Source organism: Motacilla alba, chromosome 5, assembly GCF_015832195.1.
Source record: "Motacilla alba alba isolate MOTALB_02 chromosome 5, Motacilla_alba_V1.0_pri, whole genome shotgun sequence".
NCBI lineage: Eukaryota > Metazoa > Chordata > Aves > Passeriformes > Motacillidae > Motacilla > Motacilla alba.
In genome coordinates, this window is record NC_052020.1 from 16,341,874 (window position 1) to 16,363,214 (window position 21,341).

The 21,341-nt window shown below is 38.9% G+C and overlaps 1 protein-coding gene across 11 annotated transcripts in view; it reads right to left on the bottom strand.

The window, feature by feature from the left end:
- Positions 1-21,134, bottom strand: part of BRSK2 (BR serine/threonine kinase 2) — a 305,276-nt gene extending 284,142 nt beyond the window's left edge. For 8 of the 11 annotated variants that reach the window (XM_038138588.1, XM_038138584.1, XM_038138589.1 and 5 more), the window contains exon 1: positions 20,674-21,134. In XM_038138588.1, the coding sequence (XP_037994516.1) occupies positions 20,674-20,767 (94 nt within the window). In that variant the 5' untranslated portion in view covers positions 20,768-21,134. The remainder of the gene's footprint in view (positions 1-20,673) is intronic. The other 3 variants (XM_038138590.1, XM_038138583.1, XM_038138591.1) reach the window with 1 other exon arrangement.
- Positions 21,135-21,341: the final 207 nt, after the last annotated feature.

A 21,341-nucleotide genomic window follows, 5' to 3' on the forward strand; every position in this document is an offset into this window, starting at 1 on the left:
GGAGAAATGCTTTATTTGGTCTGTCAGTTTCTTGGTATTTTCAGTGAACAACAGGAAACCAAATCAGACATCAGCAGACCCTGTCATAAATTTTGAAACATTATACTTGAAAAAAAATCCTTCGCTTCTGTAGTACACTGAGTCAACTTTTAAAGTAGTTTATGCAAGGCCCATTATGAACATTACAGGTGACAAAACAGAAGTGTCAGGAAATGACTCTCAAAATCAGAGCTAACTAAAGAAATCAAACATGCTCATGTCCAGCCATTTTCTCACCTACTCAGAAACTCTTCCATGAAACAGCAAAGAAGAAATGGATCCTCCTTTTAATAAAATGAAAAGGACAGATGGGCATAAATGAGTCCCATCAAACCTAATGTTTTAACTTGGGGGAACCTTTATGGACCTGCTTTAACAAAAACCTAATTTACAAATAGAGGAAGCAACAGACAAAAATGCTACAAATCTCTAAACACCTGGATGCATCAGTTGTGACCTTTCAACCTTGGGAGATTTCAAGTATCCAGCAGATTGCCACTGCTGAAGTTTTCCCTATGGACACACTAAAATAGATCACCAGTACTACAGATCATGATACATCAGGTTTGTGGTACACATTCTGGGCCTGGCATCAACATTTAATTTGGTTCTGATGGGGTTAATTGAGAAATTTGATCCTTTCTATTGCCCTAGGAAATCCACAGTACATCTCTGATTAATGTGACAGCATGCATCAGTTCATAAAGGGTGAAATTTACCCTTGCACAGTAGGATAGCACTAGACCAACACTTAAGTCTCACTTAAGCACTTAAAATAATGAAATATCAAAACCTGGTGGAAAGACAGCATTACTGTAGATGAAATTCAGTGTCAATAAATGCATAACAGAAAGACTAATGTGAAGGAGTTATATACATTTCTGACTCCCAAGTTAGCTGGTGTCATTCAAGAAAAGAGTTACCATTACTACAGACAGCATAATAAAAATATCAACTCAATGTGCAGAGGTAATCAAAACTGACAACAAAATGTTGAACAATCAAATCTAAAATTGTACTTGAGAATGAGATAATGCCAAAGTATAAATCAATGATACATCCCCAGATGGAATACTGACCTCAAATATGCACAGTAGAAATAGGTAATATTAAGAGAACAGGAGCAAAAACACTGAGTGCATGAGGATCATATCAGAAGAGAATGAGAAGATCCAGATTGCCAGCTTTGATGATCAGACTAAAAAGAGACATACTAGACAATTTTAGACAAACACAGGATGATGAAAGATGGAGATGATACATTAATAATACCCCCTAATACCACGATGTATGTTAGCTCTACTAAATAGAAGGGGATAAAGTTTTAAACAAAGAAAGAAGGAAAGGAGTAAAGGATTTTGATGCTTCTTTTCATTCATTTGGAGCAACATCAAATAACATCCATCCAAAGTACAGACAGTTATTGGGAATAGACTCATATCCCTATATTAGCATAACAATCAACTGGTAATCTTTGACACATTCAGATAGAAGGCAATTACTAACCAAAACACCAGGGGGGGGAAAAAAAAAGATCCTACTGCTGGTGATTCAGAAGTCAGCTGCTGCAGCATTTCTAAAACTGACCACTGAACAAATCTACTACACCATCCTGTAACAGGAGAGAACACTGGTCTGACACATAAAAACCTGTTTATCACAACATCCCTGTTGTGTTCATCGAGAACTAGACTGACTAAAACTGACAGCAGTGCAGAACACAGATAACCAAGACCCTTTTCAATTAGTAAATCCAGGTATCATCCTGACCCACCACAGCAGTCTGAAGCTTTCTTGCTTGGTTGGAAACTGCAGCACAGACATACACAAGTAGGACTAGGCTGATGGTGTGAAATAGCATGAGATTTTGAACAATGTCCAAGACATTTAAAGACAGGCCCTTTTACAGTTGTGCACCTCACTCAGAGAAGCAATATATATGTGGTTATGTACAGTTCTGGAACAAAAAACCACTTTTCCTATATTCGCTCTCCTGAAATTCAAAGATGGTTAAGCCCCAGACTTAAAATCTTACCTGCAGCCAAAAGTACACCTCTGTTTCATCACATGACTCCTTATCAATGGGTACTAATGCAAAATTAACAATTTTGATAATTCTGATAGGCCTTCTAATGAAAATGAAGTACAAAAATTATGAAGTCTGATGTGAAGCAAGCTAAGTACTGGGAAGGTACCAAGTAAACCTTAAATAAAGAATTGTCCTTATTTGCTCAAGGATTTACTTCCAACAAGAAACTGAACTACTGACTTCCTCTTCCTTACCACCTCCTGCTGCCAACGGTCAGACAAAATAAACCTCATCATAGAGATTTTTATCAAGATCTCTTGAGACAAAAAGAAGTAATTTCTGGTCTAGAGGCTAAGTGTAAGAATGCTAGACCCAAAGGTCAATTGTCTCAGAGAATTGTAGGCATTTGTGGATCGCTCAGAACAGAGGCAACATCCAAGCTGTGGCTATTGTATCAACATAGAAATACAGTTGCTACAAATTCAGTGATCACTGACACAAAGTTTAAAAAAAGAACAGTCAAGGTTACAGAAAGACCTTTTCAAAGACTGAAACAAATATGCATCTCCTTGCAGAAAGGGTGTAATATCTAAAAGTTCAGACACCAAAACCTTTCATAATGCACGTGGTTTCGTACTTTTCTCAAGTAACAATGTTTGAAACAAGAAAATCCAGCACCTAGACCCTTTCTCAAATTTAAATATTTTAGTCTCTGTCCTTACATAGAAGGTCAAATCCATACTAGAGTCAGTCAAGCAGCATGGAATCCAAGGCTCTTAACCAAATAGCACCAGTTGAGGATCTAGCCCATAGTCACAAAATCTGATCTTTCAATTACGCTTACAAAATAAATCAACTCCAACTAAGATTATGGGATACAAACTCAGGCTGTTCCCGGAGTAAGCCATGGTTAAACTGTGTTTCCTATGAAGTAGTGGAAATCTACTGTAAGATTCAATAGCTTCAGAGCCATCAAGTCATTTTAACAACAGTATAAGCAAAGCACCAATTTGCCTGTGGAGAGAGACAGACTCTGGGCTTCTTCATGATCTCACATATCCCGCTTTTCCAGCCTGTTATTACACTTAATGCCCTTCAGTGTTTCATAGTATGAGTGAGCTTACAGTCAATCACACTCTGTGGTGCTGAGCTTGCAAAGCAGCATGGATCAAGATCTTTCCATTCCCTTTGAAATCCAAGTCTGGATTGCTCCAGCTTGTTTTTCAATAGAGCAGTATTTTCAAATGCTACAGTTCGATTTTACAATGCTGCTGGCAAGACTGGGAATCAAGCGAAATCCACATGCATCCAGCAGGGAAAGTTGCCACAGGGGAAGAGTGAAAAATCAAAGGGTGAGCAGTAAGATGATCCTATACCACTGACTTGCTGAATGCCAAAGAATAAAGGTTTAATACACAGAGAAATGAGACAGCCAAAAAAGTTACTTCCAATACCGTCAATAGCTGCTACTATGACAGAGATGGAAACACAAAACTGGAGGGGAAAAAAAGCTTCTGCATATGTATTGTTTCTTTATCACCCACTTACATTTCAATTACTAAATACTTCTCTTCAGCAGTAGATATTATTTTAAATAAGCTTCAAGAGCTGACAAGAGAAAGCATCATTGGGTGTTTTTTTTCCCTGGTATAGCTTATAAAATCATATTTGACTACTACTTCTATCTATACCTTCTACTGCTTATGGCCTAGTCTTTGCTGAAGTTGTTTCAGGAGAGCAACTACAAAATATCCTCACTTGAAACAGCTTCCCAGTAGCACTGACTTCAGTATGGTGACCCCTGTAAGGACACATGGAAGACAACAAGGTCCATGGTAGGATATTGTACTGATCTGCTGTGTCAAATTGCTGTAAATCCAAAGAAATGTCAATGAAGCACCAGAGTTGCAACAAGAAGCAAACAAACAAAAAAAAAAAAAAAAAAAAGTGTAGCAAGAACATAAATTTGACCCATCATTATGTGACAGTTTTCATGTAAAACACAATCTCTGAACAAAATACAAACGGTACAAATCTGATGACCAGGGAGAATTTTACACTTTCATGTAAAACAGCCTGTTATAACCAGAACCCCAAAACTTCAGGACAGTGTTGGTTTAAGTTATTATTGAAACACTATTTTGTATATGAATTGCCTTGCCTTACACAACTTCCAAAATGTGGAGAAACAGCACATCTATGCAAGTTCACAGCAAGACAAACAATGAATATCAAGAATTGCATTGCAAAGGTCACAGTACCAGGTGTACCCAGCCACAAAAACAGAACCAGCAAGAAGGCAAATGAGTTTTAAACCATTTCCTTTTCAAATCTCAGTATTTTTACAACTTAAGAGACAATAAGCAACCAAAGAAACTGCACATATAGAGCCTACCAACACTATAATAACACGCGGTTTTGTATTAAGATTGGGTAATAAAGTCTCTGTGATTTAATTTCTCCTAGGATGCATGTACACCTGTGCTAGGACCAACGCAAAAGTCTTAGCAAGTTCATCACCCTACCTGCAGCAATGACCATAAACCACTTGAATTCATTTTTAGACTGGAAGCAAACATAATTTGAGATTTTCATTAGAAAAAAAGTATTTAGAATAATCAATGGGGGTAGTGATGCCTTAAGTTTTAGCTTTTTCTGGGTGGCCTCTTCAGGCAGCAGTGGAGAAGGACAACTTTGGTTTTTTGAACTGAAGTATGACTCTCTTTTGCCTCATCCACAGCACAGTAATTCAATTTTTTTTTAATTTTATACCTTTGAACTACCATAAACTTGTGGCAAAACAGGGGAAATTCAGGTATTTAAAAAAGTTAATTTCCTTACTGAAGCTTTTGCATTGCTATTTGGTGGATTTAGTTTAAAAATTTGTATCCCTCTCCAGTGGATGGCAGAAAGCTGTTCACTTTAGTCCTCTCACTGCCAAACTGACAAGCATGCTGAAGAAAAAAAAAATGAAGGGCTCAAGGTCTTTTTTTTTTTCTTTTTTTTCTTTTTAAACATGCCTGATTAGGCAATAACCAATTTTTATTCTGCCTCCAAAAAAAAATGACCAATACTGCAGCATGTGTTACAGCGCTGTGTTTTGAATCACAAACAGGACTCTAAATAAGCAAAAAATAAAATCATGTTTTGGAGATTGTGGGTTAGGCAAGAATGAGTGATGCCTTTCTCCCATGCTAACTGCAAGCATTAAAGGTCATAAATTGTTACTGCCCCTCTAATATATGAGCTATGTGCACTGAGAGCTGAGAGTTCTTTGCAAGGGTCAGATCTGTCCCCATACTGTGCACCAGGCTGGACCTTTGCTTCCTGACTGAGGCAAACCCAGCAAAAAGAGCCAAGACTTACACACCCAAAAGCATCACGGGTGAAACAACACTTTTGCATCATGTATCTTAGCTGGCACAAATGTGTCTTGATAATTTTCAGCAATTATACCACAAGTGACCTAAATTATTATCAAGTAAGGCTTCAAATTTCTATTATCTGCTCTCCACAGTATCAAGTTCAACCAAATACTGCCAAGGGCTCATAAGCCACAACCACTGTCCATCACTAAAAAGAACAGAAGTTATTCTCTATACCAATGATTTTTATTTACCAATCCCATTCTTTAAAATGAACCAAAAAAAAAAAAAACAAACCCAAAACAACACAGAAACCTAAGCAGTAGCTTTGCTTTCACTTTACAGACACACAGTAGGTTTCAAACATCACAGTCAAAAATCAATACATTTTAAAACAACTAATCTTAACTGGAATTATTTGCCCTAAACCCTTCAGCATTCAATTGTTAACGAAACTGCACGTCTTCCTACAGAGCATTTACGCAGTAGCACAGTCACAGATACAGCATGATTTTGACATTTACTGTAGTCCTGAAAAGGAAGCAAGCCAAATGCATCCCTGGCACAGCTTTAATAATTTCAAAATCCATTTGCACAAAACTCTGGCTTATTATCTCAAAAACAGTAAGGAGCAATATTTTATTTTATCTGTTTTCTGAACTCCCATCTTTACCTCCCAGAACATAACTTAGTACTTCAAAATAGGTCTTAAGTGGGACTCAAGTTATAGCTAAATCTCATAGTGGCAAAAGGGTAAATTTCACTCCTAGGGCACTGATGAGAAGATTCTCCTTCCCTATTAGCCAAAATATCTTTTCCAGACAGTAGCTTACAATATGACTGTCTTTAACGCCCATGTAACAGACTCCTAAGGTCATCCCTTAAAAAAAAAAATCTTTGATATTTCAATTTTCAAGTTCATCAGCAGCCTCCTCAGAAATGCTTGCATTCCTGACAGTCTAGTCTTCAGAATAACCCGGGAGCTGAGCCACCCACTTCACACCGACCTATACCCTTTCCAGGCAGTAGTTCTGGGAGCTGAAACTTACAGAGATAGTATTTTGTAAATATCAGCTTGCCAAATAAGACTGCTGGTATTATCCGCGGGGTTAATTTTGTAACCTTTCTTTGTCTTTTACATCCCACTTGCAAATTTAGGTGGGGGTGGTGATGAGGTGAGGACTAGAAAGGAAAAGATAAGAGATATAGGACTATGTGGCAGCTTAATTTGAGGCGCTTTTAAAGGCTTCTCTATCAGTCTGACTCTCCAAAGATGACTTAAAAGGGAAAAAAAAAAAAAAAGAAGAAGAAAAAAAAAAAAAGAAAAAAAAGCACACACCACCAGAGGGCTGCTGCCTGCAGGAAAATGAAACTGCTGCATTTTAACACTGCAGTAGAATTCCACCAGCTCCACGGAGGCATAAATAAAAGTGACCAAGTTATAAATCTTTTGTAACTAGAACACAGAGCATCATACATAGTTTTACTCAGTGACATTTTGTTTGAGAGATCAGGGACAAATGCCCCTAAGGAAAGAAGCAACAAAAGTCAGCATAACCACATATTGTCAAAATGGGAATATCAAAGCAATTTCTCCATTTTAATAGATAGTTAGAACCACTTTTTAAGTGCAGCCACAGAAATTTCAGCATTTATGTATCAGTATTTCAATAATCAAAAGGACAAGCTGTGGAAGACAAATACAGCATAAACAGATATCATCATCTGGCAGACCAGGCTGTATGGTCCACTCAGGAGGTTAAAAAAAAAATTAAAAATCACTAGATCTAAATAGTAGGATTATCCCAGGTCTTTTCATGATGCTTTTTATTTCTGATGAAATTATCTATGCTAGCTGGCTAACCCTCTCAGTCCCCAAAGGGAAGTCAAGGATTATCTTAGTTTTACACCGGGGCATCATAAAAAATATATAATTTTTCACTAGTCAAAGGCTCCACACCAAGTCAGTGACTAAGCCTGTTAAGGCCAGCAGCGAAGACTACATAGTTATTGTTTCTGAATAATCTGCCTTACAACTGCACAATGACACAAACAGACCCTGTATTGTACACATCTCTACTACTCCTGAAGCCAAATGTCCCAGCTAAGACTCTGTAGCATTTTAGAGATCACAAGAGTACAAACAGTAAACCAACTCTTTGAGAAGTTCAGTACCTTTAATCAAGGAGCTTTGAGAGTACAGAATAATTTTGCACCAGAGAATTAGAACTCTACAGGATCAAGCAGAAGGTTGGCATTTTGTGTATACACACACAAAAACCCAAACCAACCCTGAAATGAAGTCTCCCATACGCCAAATGTACAACGCATTATGTATAAAAATGCTCAGCTTATCCACATCTGACACATCACATTGATCTGTAGCTGATGCAGAGTTTATTATAGACCAAAACAAAGGCACAACTGCTACAAGTAAGTAATAAGGTAAACAATGGAGAAGACAGGACTTCTATGCAGGGCAACATTCTTAGGTCCTCTGGTTCACTTCTCCAACCTTCACTGCCCTCTGTTCACTGCTCTTTGTGCCAGTAGAGAACAGCACAACCCACCAGGGCTAGAATTTCAGCTGTGACTCCAAGTTACACATAGCCTTTGATCCAGATCCTTGGGTTGTGTTCAATCCTTGCCATGTGTTCAATCCCCACCATTTCAATGAGATGAAAAAGACCTAGAGCACATGAGTTTCTCCCCTCTGATTAACTCTTCAGAAATTTGCAGTAGAGCAGACACTTGAACAGTAAATATGATGCTAACTTTGCTATTCTAATGAAGGTTGCTATGAACTCTTGTGAAGAAGTCTGCAGCCCACCTGGTTCCACAGAGCCACAGAGCACTGACGATAAGAATTGGTGGAGCTAGGGAAGCTTTGCAGCCATAATTCCTCTAATTCAGTGGTTATAAGAGAAACTGTGATGACAGCATTAAGGACACAGATCCAGAAACACTGCCTATTTTTGCAGCATTTTGTCTGAGCAGGACAAGGCACCTGCTAATAAAGATGGCAACTGTCCCAATCATGCTAGTAGTCTGGTTGCTCTTTTTCCTAGCAAGGATGAAGCAATGATAAATGTAAGAACATCTTGTCCATCCTGAAACTTAATGCAGACTGGTTGGGTAATTTCAGTACATGTATGTATGGAATACCAGAGAAGAATTACTACTAAAAGTATTAAAACATTTGCTTGCCTTAATTTGTGTGTTAGCTGAGCAGACAGACTTCTGCTTTAAGGATAAAATATAGTAATCTGTAAAATGCTGGGCCATGGATTTTCAGTTTGAATTGAATTTGCTTACAGTATCATTCCACTTAGTGCTCTAATTTGCTTGAATATTCACTGCAGAGATGTATTCCTAGGCTGCTCTTAACTAGAACACTGCCAGAGGTCTGCCTCTGCTGCCATCAATGAGAAGCTTGCTCATGAGTCAAACTCCGCTCTCAGATAAACGTGAGGAAGGCCTTGAAGTCACTGAGACTGCACAGATGCAACTGAGTGGGGAATTTGCCTAAGTAATGTCTTCATTGCAATCAGGAATCAACCAGAAGTAAAAGAGATGTAATTTCATAAATATGAGCAATGAAATAAACCACAGACTCAGAAGAAAAGCAGCATGGGACAAAACCCTGAAACCCCAGAAACTCTGGGACAGATAGTTCTTTATTGACTATGATTACTGATTTTAATCAAGCTTTACTGATTTACAGGACTGGGAAGTTCAGGGGGAAAAAGGGTAGATTTAATTAGCTTCAAAGGCTAATGACAAACTTGAAGGCTGGTGCTCACAAATTGTAAGGAATCTTAAAAGCTGTGCCACTCATAGCCGTGCCTTTACAAAAAAAACAAATGCTTGCGTTTAATGAGGCGATAGTGCCTGCGCCATTGCCAAGAGCTAATATAATACTTGGCTTTGTCTTTGGTGACGATTCTGTACAGACAGGCATTGCAAACACACAAACGGCTCTCAGTCTTCCTCTCAGCTTTCTGCAGGAAAGGACTACTTCAAATACTGCCACTGTACCAAAATGGATACATGGAGGAAATGCAGAGAGAGCTCCCTTCTTCCCACACTCCCCGAGCACTGAGCTCAGCTTTCTGCAAACAGAAATGACCAAGTTCAAGCCTCCATTGCCCTTGCTTTGCACTGCTCCAGCAGCAGCGAGCAGGCAGCAATCCAGCCTGCCAAGCTGTATGGGGATTCCCCCGGCATTAGGGAATCATAATGTGCTGTTAACACCACCTCGTCCTTGTAATTTTGGTATAAGAATCTTAGCCAAGGTGAGGGCAATATCTGAAGAGCAGCTGTATTGCAGCAATCTCCATCTGCCACAGCAGCATCTCATGGACCTCAAAACCAAGTGAAGATTACAGAAGCTGTGCTGTTTAGAACAGCTTTCTGTTAACCTCATTTTTAAAAGGAAATAAAATTTAAATGTTCAGGCTGTCCACCTGCAATTCCCCCATAACATCAGAACCCATTATCAAGTTTCAACCAAGTCTGAAAGAGCAGGGAAGTCTCTAAGATTCCACAAATTCAATGGAGAGTGCTGAATGCCTGTGGAAAAAAAACCTAAGAGATTCAAAACTCTCACTCCTACTACGGAAAGCTCACTTGTGATTTATCCTTAATGTATTTCAAGAGAAAGAAAAAAAATGGACAGGCAGCAGAGACAGCTCCAAAGGAGTCACAAACATGGTCCTCACCTAGTCCAAGAGACATGGGACAGAGAAAGAGCAGGAGGGACCTAAAGGGTACAAAACTGGAGAATACCAAGTTCCTTAGTTTTACAGTTCCCTGAGCAAGTCATGGTTTAGCTACACAGGATAACAGAACAGCAGACGAGTTGAGGCTGGAAGTGATCTCTGGAGATCACCTGGATCAACACCCTTGGTCAAAGCACAGCAAATCAGAGTGGCTGCTCAAGGCTTTGTCTAGTCTGGATTTGAACAGATGCAAGGAAGGAGACTTCCCAACATCTCTCGGCAACCAGTGCCAGGTGCAACCCACTCTCACAGTGAAGGAGCTTCTTCCTATATTTAAATGGAACTTCCTATTCACACAAAAAGGCCTGACTAGGATTAGTGCCTTAGCATGAAAGGGATTACATGCAGATAATGTAACACAAATTATCCTTCCCCTCAGTTCACAAGCTGGGCAAGACACATGAAATGTGGAAGAAAAAAAATACACCTAAGAGAAAATAATTCTCCAAGGACATACAGTGCATCAGTATTAATTTCCCAAAGACAAAGCATCTTGCATAAGTAGGAGACAACCATAAAAGTACCTTGTTTTTCAGTCTACCATGACCATACAGTTAATAAAAAAAAAAAAACTGGCAATAACATATGCTTATTTAGATGTGGGCAATGTCCTTGAGCATTTCTACCAGCTCTTCAAGCAGTAAACATGAACCTATTTAAATAGGGCCTGAACAAGTAAGGGTCTCAGCCTTGGAACTGTAACATCCCCAGAAATTTTCTGAAGATACATTCCTAGCATCTTAATTAATTTTCTCTAAGAGATTACAGCTGTAGAAAGAACCAAATATCTGTCTAGTAGCCTCTAGATTAGGATGACAATCTTTGGATCAGTTTCCATTTTGAAGAGGCAAGGTAATGCCAAACTTTAAAACAAAGATAAACAAACAAAACCCCAAAAGCAACCGAAAGAAAAACCAACCAACCAAAAAACCCACAACAATGCAGACCAAAAAAGAATAGGTGATGAGGACTTCAGAAAGAAAACCATAGACCAAACCTGCACCTGCTGCCAGCAGGTTTTCTCAACATGACAGCCAAGCTACCCATCATCAAGAATCTGAAAATATGATGAGAGCTTTGTAATAGAATACTGGGAGAGATTAAGGGATTCCAGTATGGTAAAAAATCTTAAACAGTCAAATCCATTCCTTAATCTTAGGGACAGGTCACACTTATTAAAAGGCATTCACACAATCACTAAACGAAACTCACCCAGGGCAAATGGCTGGCATGATAAGTAACCCAATCCTCTGCTGGCAAACAATCAGCAAAAGACATCAGAAAATTTTTAGCATCCCACACAGTACATTTAACACCACAAAGATTTGGGACATGAAGATTTATTTTTCCACTTAAACTTGTGCTTTGATGCAAATGCATCAAAACATGAGTCTTATCAAAGTCTTACACTAGAGGAGGGCAGACTTCATCAGAGCAGGAGATTTATTTTATTTTTAATAGAATTTTTAACAATTAAATTCTACATCTCCAGCTCATGTTTGGCTGCAAATATGTTCTTGAAAGTCCTCTTCTTCATAAATTACATTCCTGTAACGCAGACGAGCCAACACTATGAACCTGGGCCTTGGTGTGCCTCATCCATGCCAAACCAAAGCAACAAAACAATCACTTTTCCAATAGAAGTATCTGTGTAAAAATCTAGTGTCTGCACTGCTAGCCACATATACAATAATATTTAAGATATTATTTTAAATAAATTTTAAAAAATTCTATAAATTAAAAATAATTAGGAAAAGAATGAAAGAAGATAAAGAGCTAAGCAATTTCATCATCATTCCCTGCTGGATCAGTATGAAGACCTGGCACATTCTCATTTGCAGCTGCTGTTCCACTTTGACAGACTGACACTTATTAGTTCTAAGAGTAGACTTTAGACAAACAGTAAAAAATTAACATATTTTTTGTCCAGTCCAGTTTGCTTCTTCCAGAAACTAGCTCCTCCTTTACTGCTGTTGCAGTCAATAGTGCTTTTAATAGGTAAAATACAAGGGGAGTCAGTTTATGGCATTTAAAGCTGAACACACAGAGCAATGACACTGCAAAAACAGAGTGTGTTAATACATAGGTAATGTAGACATTATTTAAAAATATATACATTACCACACTGATTTGTTTTCTCCCACATTAAGCATATAGTGCAAAAGAGAGCAAATCAAAATTGCAAAAGCCTCAGGATATAAAGACAGCATGTTGTTTTGTAAGTAGAAGCAGAAAGCCAGAAGAGCACTTACTAAATGGATGCCTGAAAACAGTTTTCCTTTTCAGAAAAATTAAAGGTAAGTAGTTCACTGGAAATATTATCATGCCTATAATTCCCACATAGTGTTGGAACATTAAAATGAGAAAGAAAAATAGATAGTACTTGCACCCCACCCTAAGCCACCTGACCATGATTTCTCCCCTCAATATCCCCCTGCATTAACCCATTTGCTGTCAGGTGATTCACAGATTTCACTTTTTCTCCAGTAATAATCTCCTTTTGTCAGTGGCTGGCAAGTTATCGACTTTCTTCCAAATTCCTTAATTATAAAATCACCGATTATCAATGGGTGGATTATTAGATTAAAAAACAAAAAGCAGCGTGTTACCTGTAATAAGTTCCACAAAGAACAGTCCCTTCCAGTCTAACCTTACCCCATCCCAAATTAAAAATGTTTATGTGAAAAAAAAACCAAAAATTTTAAAAGTATTCCCAAAAGTAGTACAACAAGAGTCTAAAAGACAGAAACTGCTTAGCACAGCCATGGGGTGCAGGACAGCAAGCTCAAAAATGAAACCAAAAGCCTCAAATAAAACCAAGAGCACTAAAAATTCAAGGAAAGTGTCCTACTCTACCACCTCCAGCACTGAGCATGCATCAGCCACCTGCACCAGCCTGAAGGTTACTCTGCCCTCTAGGAAGGCAACGGTACCACTTGCAAGAGAATGTACCTGGATTTGCTTAAACACACACCATCATTTACCTTCTCTGTCCATATTGCTTTCTGTCATTAAGTCTCATGACACACTGGCATTTAATAGCCTTTAAAAAGTTTATCCCAAGGTCACTGCAAAAGAAAGAGTGTGACCCTGTTTATCCAGTCCACAGGACAACTGCACCCTGATAGGCATCTCTGCCACAAATGACACATCCAAGAACAAACTGCTTGCAGCTACATCAACAGACAGTAATGCACTTCTATGAAAGGAACCAAAACAAATTCTGCTGCTCCACCTAAACTCCACTCAAACCCAACTTTCAAAAGCTATGAAGCAATGGGAAAAAAAGTTTCTGGGTAATTATTTTTTTAGTGTGGTTTTTAACACATTTTTATTACTAATATTTCTAGTCTGTAAATATAATTAATTCATAAAAATTTTATATTCCTATTCAAAATTAAATGTAGAATAAGTAAAATGAAAGTGGATGAATAATATTAATATGCTCTAAAACTAGTCATTTTATATCAAGTTTAATTTGGTCACACTTCTGTACCTTTTAAAAAGACTTTCTGGAAAACTTACATTTACCAAGCATGGATGATCATAGGGATCATGTCCAAACTGTCCGGGAAAACTGAATTTTTGGTTTGAACTTGTAAACATCTGTGTTGGAAGTGCTTGCACAACGATCCAAGCAGAATGCAATTCTCTTATGCAATCTGCACAACAGACTACATTCAATAGTACAATTCAAATCTTTGAATACTGCATAAGTGCAAACAATCCATAAGCGAGGTAAAGACAGTTGGGGAAAGGAGATAAAAATAGCTGTTTGCCAGAAAATCTGAAACAAATAAGGATTTAAAGGAAATCACTCTGCATTTACAGACACTGCAGATGAAGATGGTTCAAGTTCATTAAGAACACTATTTACAACAAATTATTCATGTTATTCTACAGATCATTATGGCTGTTTTGTAGAAAAACATAATGTTTATGCATGAACTGGAAATGGAACAATCTCCTCAAATTCCATAAGCAGAATGAACAGCATTATTGACTAGGATTGCTAAACATCTTGTGCTTGTTTAAAAAAAAAACAAAAAACCAGAAAATTTCTTTGGGATATTTCTTAATAGGACCATCCACAACAAACAAAAAAAAAAATCCACCCTCATCTGTTTATCCCGGACTTGATGATCCTTCTACTGAATTCAGCTCAACTTCAAATATGGACTGACTTCACAAGGGCAAATTGCAGTATCTTAGCATTTGAAGAGGACCACTGTTTGAGCATTCATTTATGTCTCTGCCTTTACTGTACCTTCCAGGCTTCCACCTTGTCTTATTGTGACTGTTCTCCTATGTGCATAGTACAGTCCTCATGCAATGTCTTTACTTCAGAAGGTATTACTTCCAAACTTCTCATTTCCTTTCATTTTTTTCAGAAAGCTAGAGTTCTTCCACCATCTGCATGTGTTCTATATTAACCACCAGCTAATTTTTAGGTGTGTATCACATTTATTATTGCCATTGCAATTACGGTTTAACTCTCTAAAGCACACAATATTAAAGACTTCCCAAAATGTAATGGATGGAGTAAACTTATGGTATACTGAAAAACATTGCAATACTGGAGAGTCCAAAGCATACACTGGCTGCTCCACTCAGTGTACAAAAGGAATTGTAAGAACCTACCTAAAACACTACTCTTGGTTCTTTTCATAGAATCATAGATTTTCTAGAGATCAAAAGAATTCCTCTCAAGAGGTAAATTTTAACAAGAAGACTTTTTTTCCTTTCTTCAACCTCTCTCCTCACCCTAATGCAGTCCTTTTTGCTGTGGCAGAACAAAATGATACTGGAACAATGACAAAAGTAGAAAAGTGTTTGAACAGTGCAAGAACCCCATTTGTGAAATCAGTTCTTCCACAGTTCCTGCTGGCATCTGAAATGTTAAGTATATAGTCATAGAGTCCTACTCATTTGACAGTATCCGAATTTTAACAACTCTTGGGTGAGAAAGCTTACTGTGCTTTACAAAGAAAAACAATAATTCAGAGCCTGCTGCTGTTTCCCCAAGTTCATAATAATCGTGCTACTGATAATGAGGTAAAAGACTCATTGCATGCCCCTACAAAGTTTTCAGAAGGACAGAAGTAAAAATTCATTTTCACTGCATTTAGCAAACAGGAATTTGCTAATTCAAACAATAAGCAAAACAAAACAACTGAGAAGAGTGAAAGTCATAAACAGGATAGCTGAACTTTCCAGTTCAGACAAGTAGCAGGGTAATACTAGCTTATTTCCATCAGTAAAGCAGGCAAACAGTACTTTTGAAGAGTGAAAGGTATATAAAGTTAAGAAAGACCAAATCTCTCAAAACTCGTAACCATTACATGTGAGTCACTATGACATTACCCTTCTTGGGAAAATTTCATTATTAAGACCCCTACTGCCTGCAGTATTTATTTCTGTGACTACAAATTCAACATTTAAGTCTTCACAGGCTATCGTGAGGAAGAGTATGGGTTCACAGTGCTCTGAAAGAAACTTTGATAAGGAAAGCAAAGTATATGTATGAAAATATTACTAGGATATATACTGGCTTGTTGTTTGCTTGTGTGTTTAAAAAGGCCATGAGGAAAACCACAATGATTTACACCTCTTACAATGATATATTCATCTAGACAGCTAAATGGAAGAAAGCTGTACTCCTTAGGTTATCACTAGATCCAATACGCTGTGTTAGAAAAAAAAATTAAAGCACTATGAATGAAGAGGACATACTTTGTTTAGCCTACTTACCTAAGAAAACCAGGCTTCTGAGACCACACTGACTACCCAACATTCCTTGAATAGAGCTGAAGTTTTCAACCAAATTTGACAGAGACAAAAAAAAAAATATTAACAAATTTCAATTTCTGCCAGTGCCATGGAAACAGATGTGTAAGGCTGTAAAGAAATGACCTGTTTAGGCTCTCACTGAATAAAAGGCTATTAAATTCTCTAAGACCCAAATTTAATTATTTCTGTTCTTACATAACCCAACAGCACACTGCTGAACACCTCGCTCATGGCTCATATATAATGAACATGTTATACACCAAAATAGCTGTAAGCTATATGGGATGCAATGCAGAAAAGGGAGCCCCTACACTTTTTTGTGAAGGTCAAAGTGAGTTTCAAGCACGACTCTCTGTACTGGGCTTAAAACAGAATGAAAGGAACATAACAAAATGAATAAGCAACATTAAACTTCCCATTAAGTTTATCTCAATGTGAACACAGTAACTCCCACTTAGAACTAATGCCTTATTGCTTGTAGACAAACCAGCATTTTAGAAATTTCCACTAGGCATTGAATTGGTGCTACAGCAAACAATGATGCCGAAGCCTGTACAGTGACTGTCAAATGAAAATACAAGAAAACCCTCCAAAATGCTAAAGACCTTCACAAGAAATACTTCAGTTCCTCATCTTTGGACTCATTAATAAATATTCACTACAGTCAGTTTGAATTACTGTTAAGAGTTTCAAGGGTGAAACAGGTGTTAATGAGGCCAAAAGAAATACAAGAACAGGGATAACTGTGGAATTAAAAAAAAAAGAAAAAGAGACCAAGGAATACACAGGAAGCTGGTTTCTTGTAAAATTAGTGGCAAATGAAGAAAACCTGTACCTAAAGCTGTAACACTGGTTCATGATCGGGTGTGACTGGGGCTTCTCAAGGCACACTGTTTCCATGTGTGTTACTGTAACAGGACACACATCCTTTGCTCACTACTGTTAATTACAATGAAAGCCTCCTATAATTAACTGTAAAAGAATGTACCAATGGAACTGAGATAAATGAACCTTCCCCCACACATCCATACATATACACAGCAGGGATTTTTTTTTTTTTTTTTACTCTGGCAGTTCTGTAAAATAATTTTTTGAGTACAACAATCAAGATTCTGATGCCTCTCATATTCTTGCAAGATCATTTACATAGAGATTCCATAAGCTATTCCGGCAGATGACGTCAGGAAGAGGTGCTCTAAATTCAACCCATTACAAAAGCAAACCATCTTGCTACGGTACTCAAACGATATGTTAAATTCGTATGTTGCATGATTAAAAATAATGTTTGTCCCTCTCTCATTTTCACTAGCAACAAAGACCTAAGCCCAACCATTTTTCAGCACTGCCCCGTGTAGCCCCCTCCCAACTTCTCTGCCTGAGAGGCCCTAATCCTCTCTTTGTGGCATCGGTCACCCCCGGCAAGCGTGACGCACCAGCCCAGAAGGCTGCTCAGGACAAGCTCTGCATATCTGATCAATCAACACTTTCAGTTGTTACCCACCAATTTGAACAGAAGGCTTTTCCCTGTCAGTTTTGCCCACCCACAGCCAGATGTCACCAGGTCCCACTAATGTCCCAGATACCACAACCAGACCTCTCCGCAGGGACCAGTAGGTTGCTGGCTGCTGGTAAACACTTTTTTTCAGCTCTTAAGGTGGCAATCAGCATGCACTTCACAGAGAGAAAGCCAAAGAGAGTTTTACCTACCATTAAGTTCTCCTTCCATGGCATCCTCACCAAGTCTGCTCTGAACTATGAATGAACCCTCACTCCTCCCCAAAACCCCTTCTTCTGATGTCAGTAAAAGCAGGTAAGAGTGATTAATATGTTTGTATAACACCCATGTATCTAGGAGCAAAGCTTGCCCTGCCTATCTAAAATAACTTTAATGAGTCAATAATTTTTTATTCCAAATAAAAGTGATGAATATGAAGATCACTGCAAAATGGACAGGACTTTGCAACAAAACTAACACTTCTTTCTATTCATCATTTCATTTTGTCAGATTTTTCTTCTCACTCTTCCTCATCCCCTTGGAAAAAAAAATTCCAAAACATTACCTCCTAGTCTTCCAAGTTTCAAAGTCAAGCTCTAAACAAATGATTAAAATCACAACTTCCTTCATCTGCAAGCCACTGCAACCCAAATGCCCAATATACTATGGTGAATCAGGCCCTCTTACTGCACTGCTTGTCCTCTCCCTAAAATGCTGCAGGTTGCCTGCTTACCCACCAAAACAAGCAGGATGAGGATGAGCTACATGCCACACACTGGTTATGCCATTCTGCATGCTCCCAAATGTGATTAGCACAGAAAATGCGAGAAGACCAGAAGGCATCTTTCCATATTTAGCCATGTATGTTTAATACTGAGTTAGATTTCACCTCAGTGCATTATTCCATTAATCAAGGGCGGGTATAAAAAGAGAGACACAGACTGACATCAGCTACTTTCAAGATCTCTCTTCCTCCTTCCCCCACCTCCAGCTTCTATGACACCATGCATTGTGCATTTCATGTGCATTCATGTGTGCAAACAGCAGAGACTTATCTATAAAGATCAGTTATATGGTAAAACTGCAAAAGGAAACTTTCACCCTTGTCCAGCTGGTTGAATAACTGCAGAGGACAACAGCAGCAAGCCTCTAAATACATCCTGTTCTTCTCTCTCCACCCCCACGTCTCTAATCACTTAGGAGGAAGATAGGAAGATTAGCAGAGAGGAAAAAAACATAACCAAAGCTGCAGATAACCCTTTAGGACCACAACGTCAGGCTATAAGAACATAGAGCAAAAGGTTAATGCAGCTGTATTTTCAGGAATCTCAGGCACAATTGCATTTAAAGGGGAGGGAGGGGTACTGAGAAGGTGAGAGAGAGAGAGAAAAAAGGAAATGGTGATGAAGACAAAAATGAATTTTTATCTACAGCTGGCTCTTTGATCACCTGGAGTATTCAGGAAAAGAATTATCAGCAGAAAGAGGCCCATTTTATTAACATTATACCATAATTTTTCTTGTAGGATGCTTTCATCACCATCATCAGAAGAGATTTTAGAAAGAACACAGCTGCAGAAGACCCATTGAGCTATGCAAAGGATAAAGGTGGCAACCAAAACAGTGACAGAGAACTACCTATAGCAGCTGATATACTGAAGAGATTAGGAAAAAAAAAGAAATATAAATAAAAGTCACTTCCACTAGAAGACAATGTCATCTTCATCCATGTCTCTGAACGGTTGCTATGGGGTTGTGAAGAGGAGGGGAAGGATGGGGGGGGAGGTTATAATCAATCATCTCAGAAGAGCACTGCTTCTTACAGAGAAAGATCTGGATTTTGACTGTGTCCCTAAGAAAATTGCGGACTGCAGAGCTGCTGCCACGCAGGGCAGTGAGGAAGCAGGCAGAGCAGAGGCAGCAGCTGGGGATGGAAACGCCTATTAAATCCTTTAGACAACAGATGGGCAAAGCTCGGCTGGGTTATAAAAAAAAAATACACCACAATGCATCATGTTTTATTGTCCCACCATAATGAACAACACTTAACACCCACATGCCCAATGAAGCCCCCTATGGCCGATCTTACCCCTTCCCTAAATTATAATCTCAAGTCTCAATCCACTTTTGGGGGGATCCCAACCCAATGCATTTGCCAGATGCCATTGCTCATTGCACCTGTTACTAAAAATAAAATATTTTAAGAAGGAAGACATTTGGGCTTCTTTTTAAGGGTTTTTCTTCCAATTAATACTCCCCTGCCCTTGAAGTGAATATGCTATCGAAGCAAGCAACAGTAAGTCCAGATCTTGAACGCATTTAGGGGATCTAATTATGTCATGTAGGGCAGAAGCACCTGCTCTCTGCTAATTCCCTCCACTCGCTTTCCTCTTTTTAATATTTCTTACCATTGTTCCATTCAGGAAAATCTGCTGGGGGCAAGTTTCATAAACAAGCCTTAAGAAAAATAATTAAATAACCTCCCTTCCCCCCTCCCAACCCCTCCTACAAAAACACAGCAGAACCAGAATGAATTCTGCTACCGATCCTCTATTTTCCTTTTATTTCAGACCCTACCCACAAAAACCACCAGCCCATCCATCCATATTTGCTAAATACCCACAGCAGTCAGTGCCACAGACATACTGTACATATTTCCACCAACCCCCCCCAACTGCACCTTAAGGACTACACCCTTTTCAATCATGATGTCATGAAATACTGCTGGTGACTCCCCCACTACCACCACCACCTCCTCCTCGGTACTACAGGCTGTGAACCTTTAATTTCAATATAATTTGATTAAAAAGAAAAATGCTCCTAAGTAGGGCAGTGAAGAAACGGATGTGAAAATTCAGTACCAGCAGATCATCTATTTTTTTCCTCTGCATGCACTCTGGCTGTCATCAGAACAACACCCATTAGCAGGAGTAATGAACATAAAGCATCCTGGGCTTTTTTTCCTTTCTTTAAAAAAAAAGGAAAAGAAAAAAAAGGAAGAAAACAAGGAATTAAAATGAAAACTAAAATAAATAAAGGCCAAAATCCCCTATGAATATTATCTTCACTGAAACAGCAAATGGGAAGCTGAACCCTCGAACACCCCATCCCCAACACCTCAGCGGCTGCTACAGCACCTTCCCTCTAGCACCGGCGCTGCTGCAAAAGAACCAACCTGTCTGTCCTTTTCCTAGGGTTTTCTCCAAACGATAGGGTCCAACATATTGTGCATGTTGAGCTCCGCTGCCTTCTTTCCCTGTTGATGTCATTTCTACCTGGATCTGTAATTCTGCAAGGTGTATGTGCTGATGAGCTGGAATTTCTCTCTCTCTGCAGCTCTTTAAATTCCCACTTCGCAGCAGTGCAAGCAAAGCACTCTTTTTCTCTGCTTCAGTCCCCTCGGTTGCAGATTTTCGTCTTCCTCCTCTTTCTTTCCTCTCTCTCTCACGTGCTTGTTGTCTCGCTGGGTCTGCTCGGGACGCTGAAAGACGAAGGAGTTGTTTCAGTGTTCAAAGAGGGGGATCTACGATCCAAGCCCGAGGAGCATGATGCTGGTGATCCGAGCTCCGCACGCCTTGTTCTCTCCAGGAGCTGTTCAAGGGAGAGCCAGAGCCGGAGCAGCGGAAGAGCCGGGGCCGCAGCTGTGAATGGCATGAAAAGCAGCCAATCCCCTCGCCTCCCACCTTCTTCTCCCCTCCTCCTTCACTACCTTTTCTTTTCCATCAGCAGCAGTTGCTGCCTCTGCCTGCTACAGAGCATCATGACCAATGGCAGCAGCAAACACCTAAGTTCATCAGCCTATTGATAAGGCGCAATTAAATATAATTTAATGTGTATATTAAT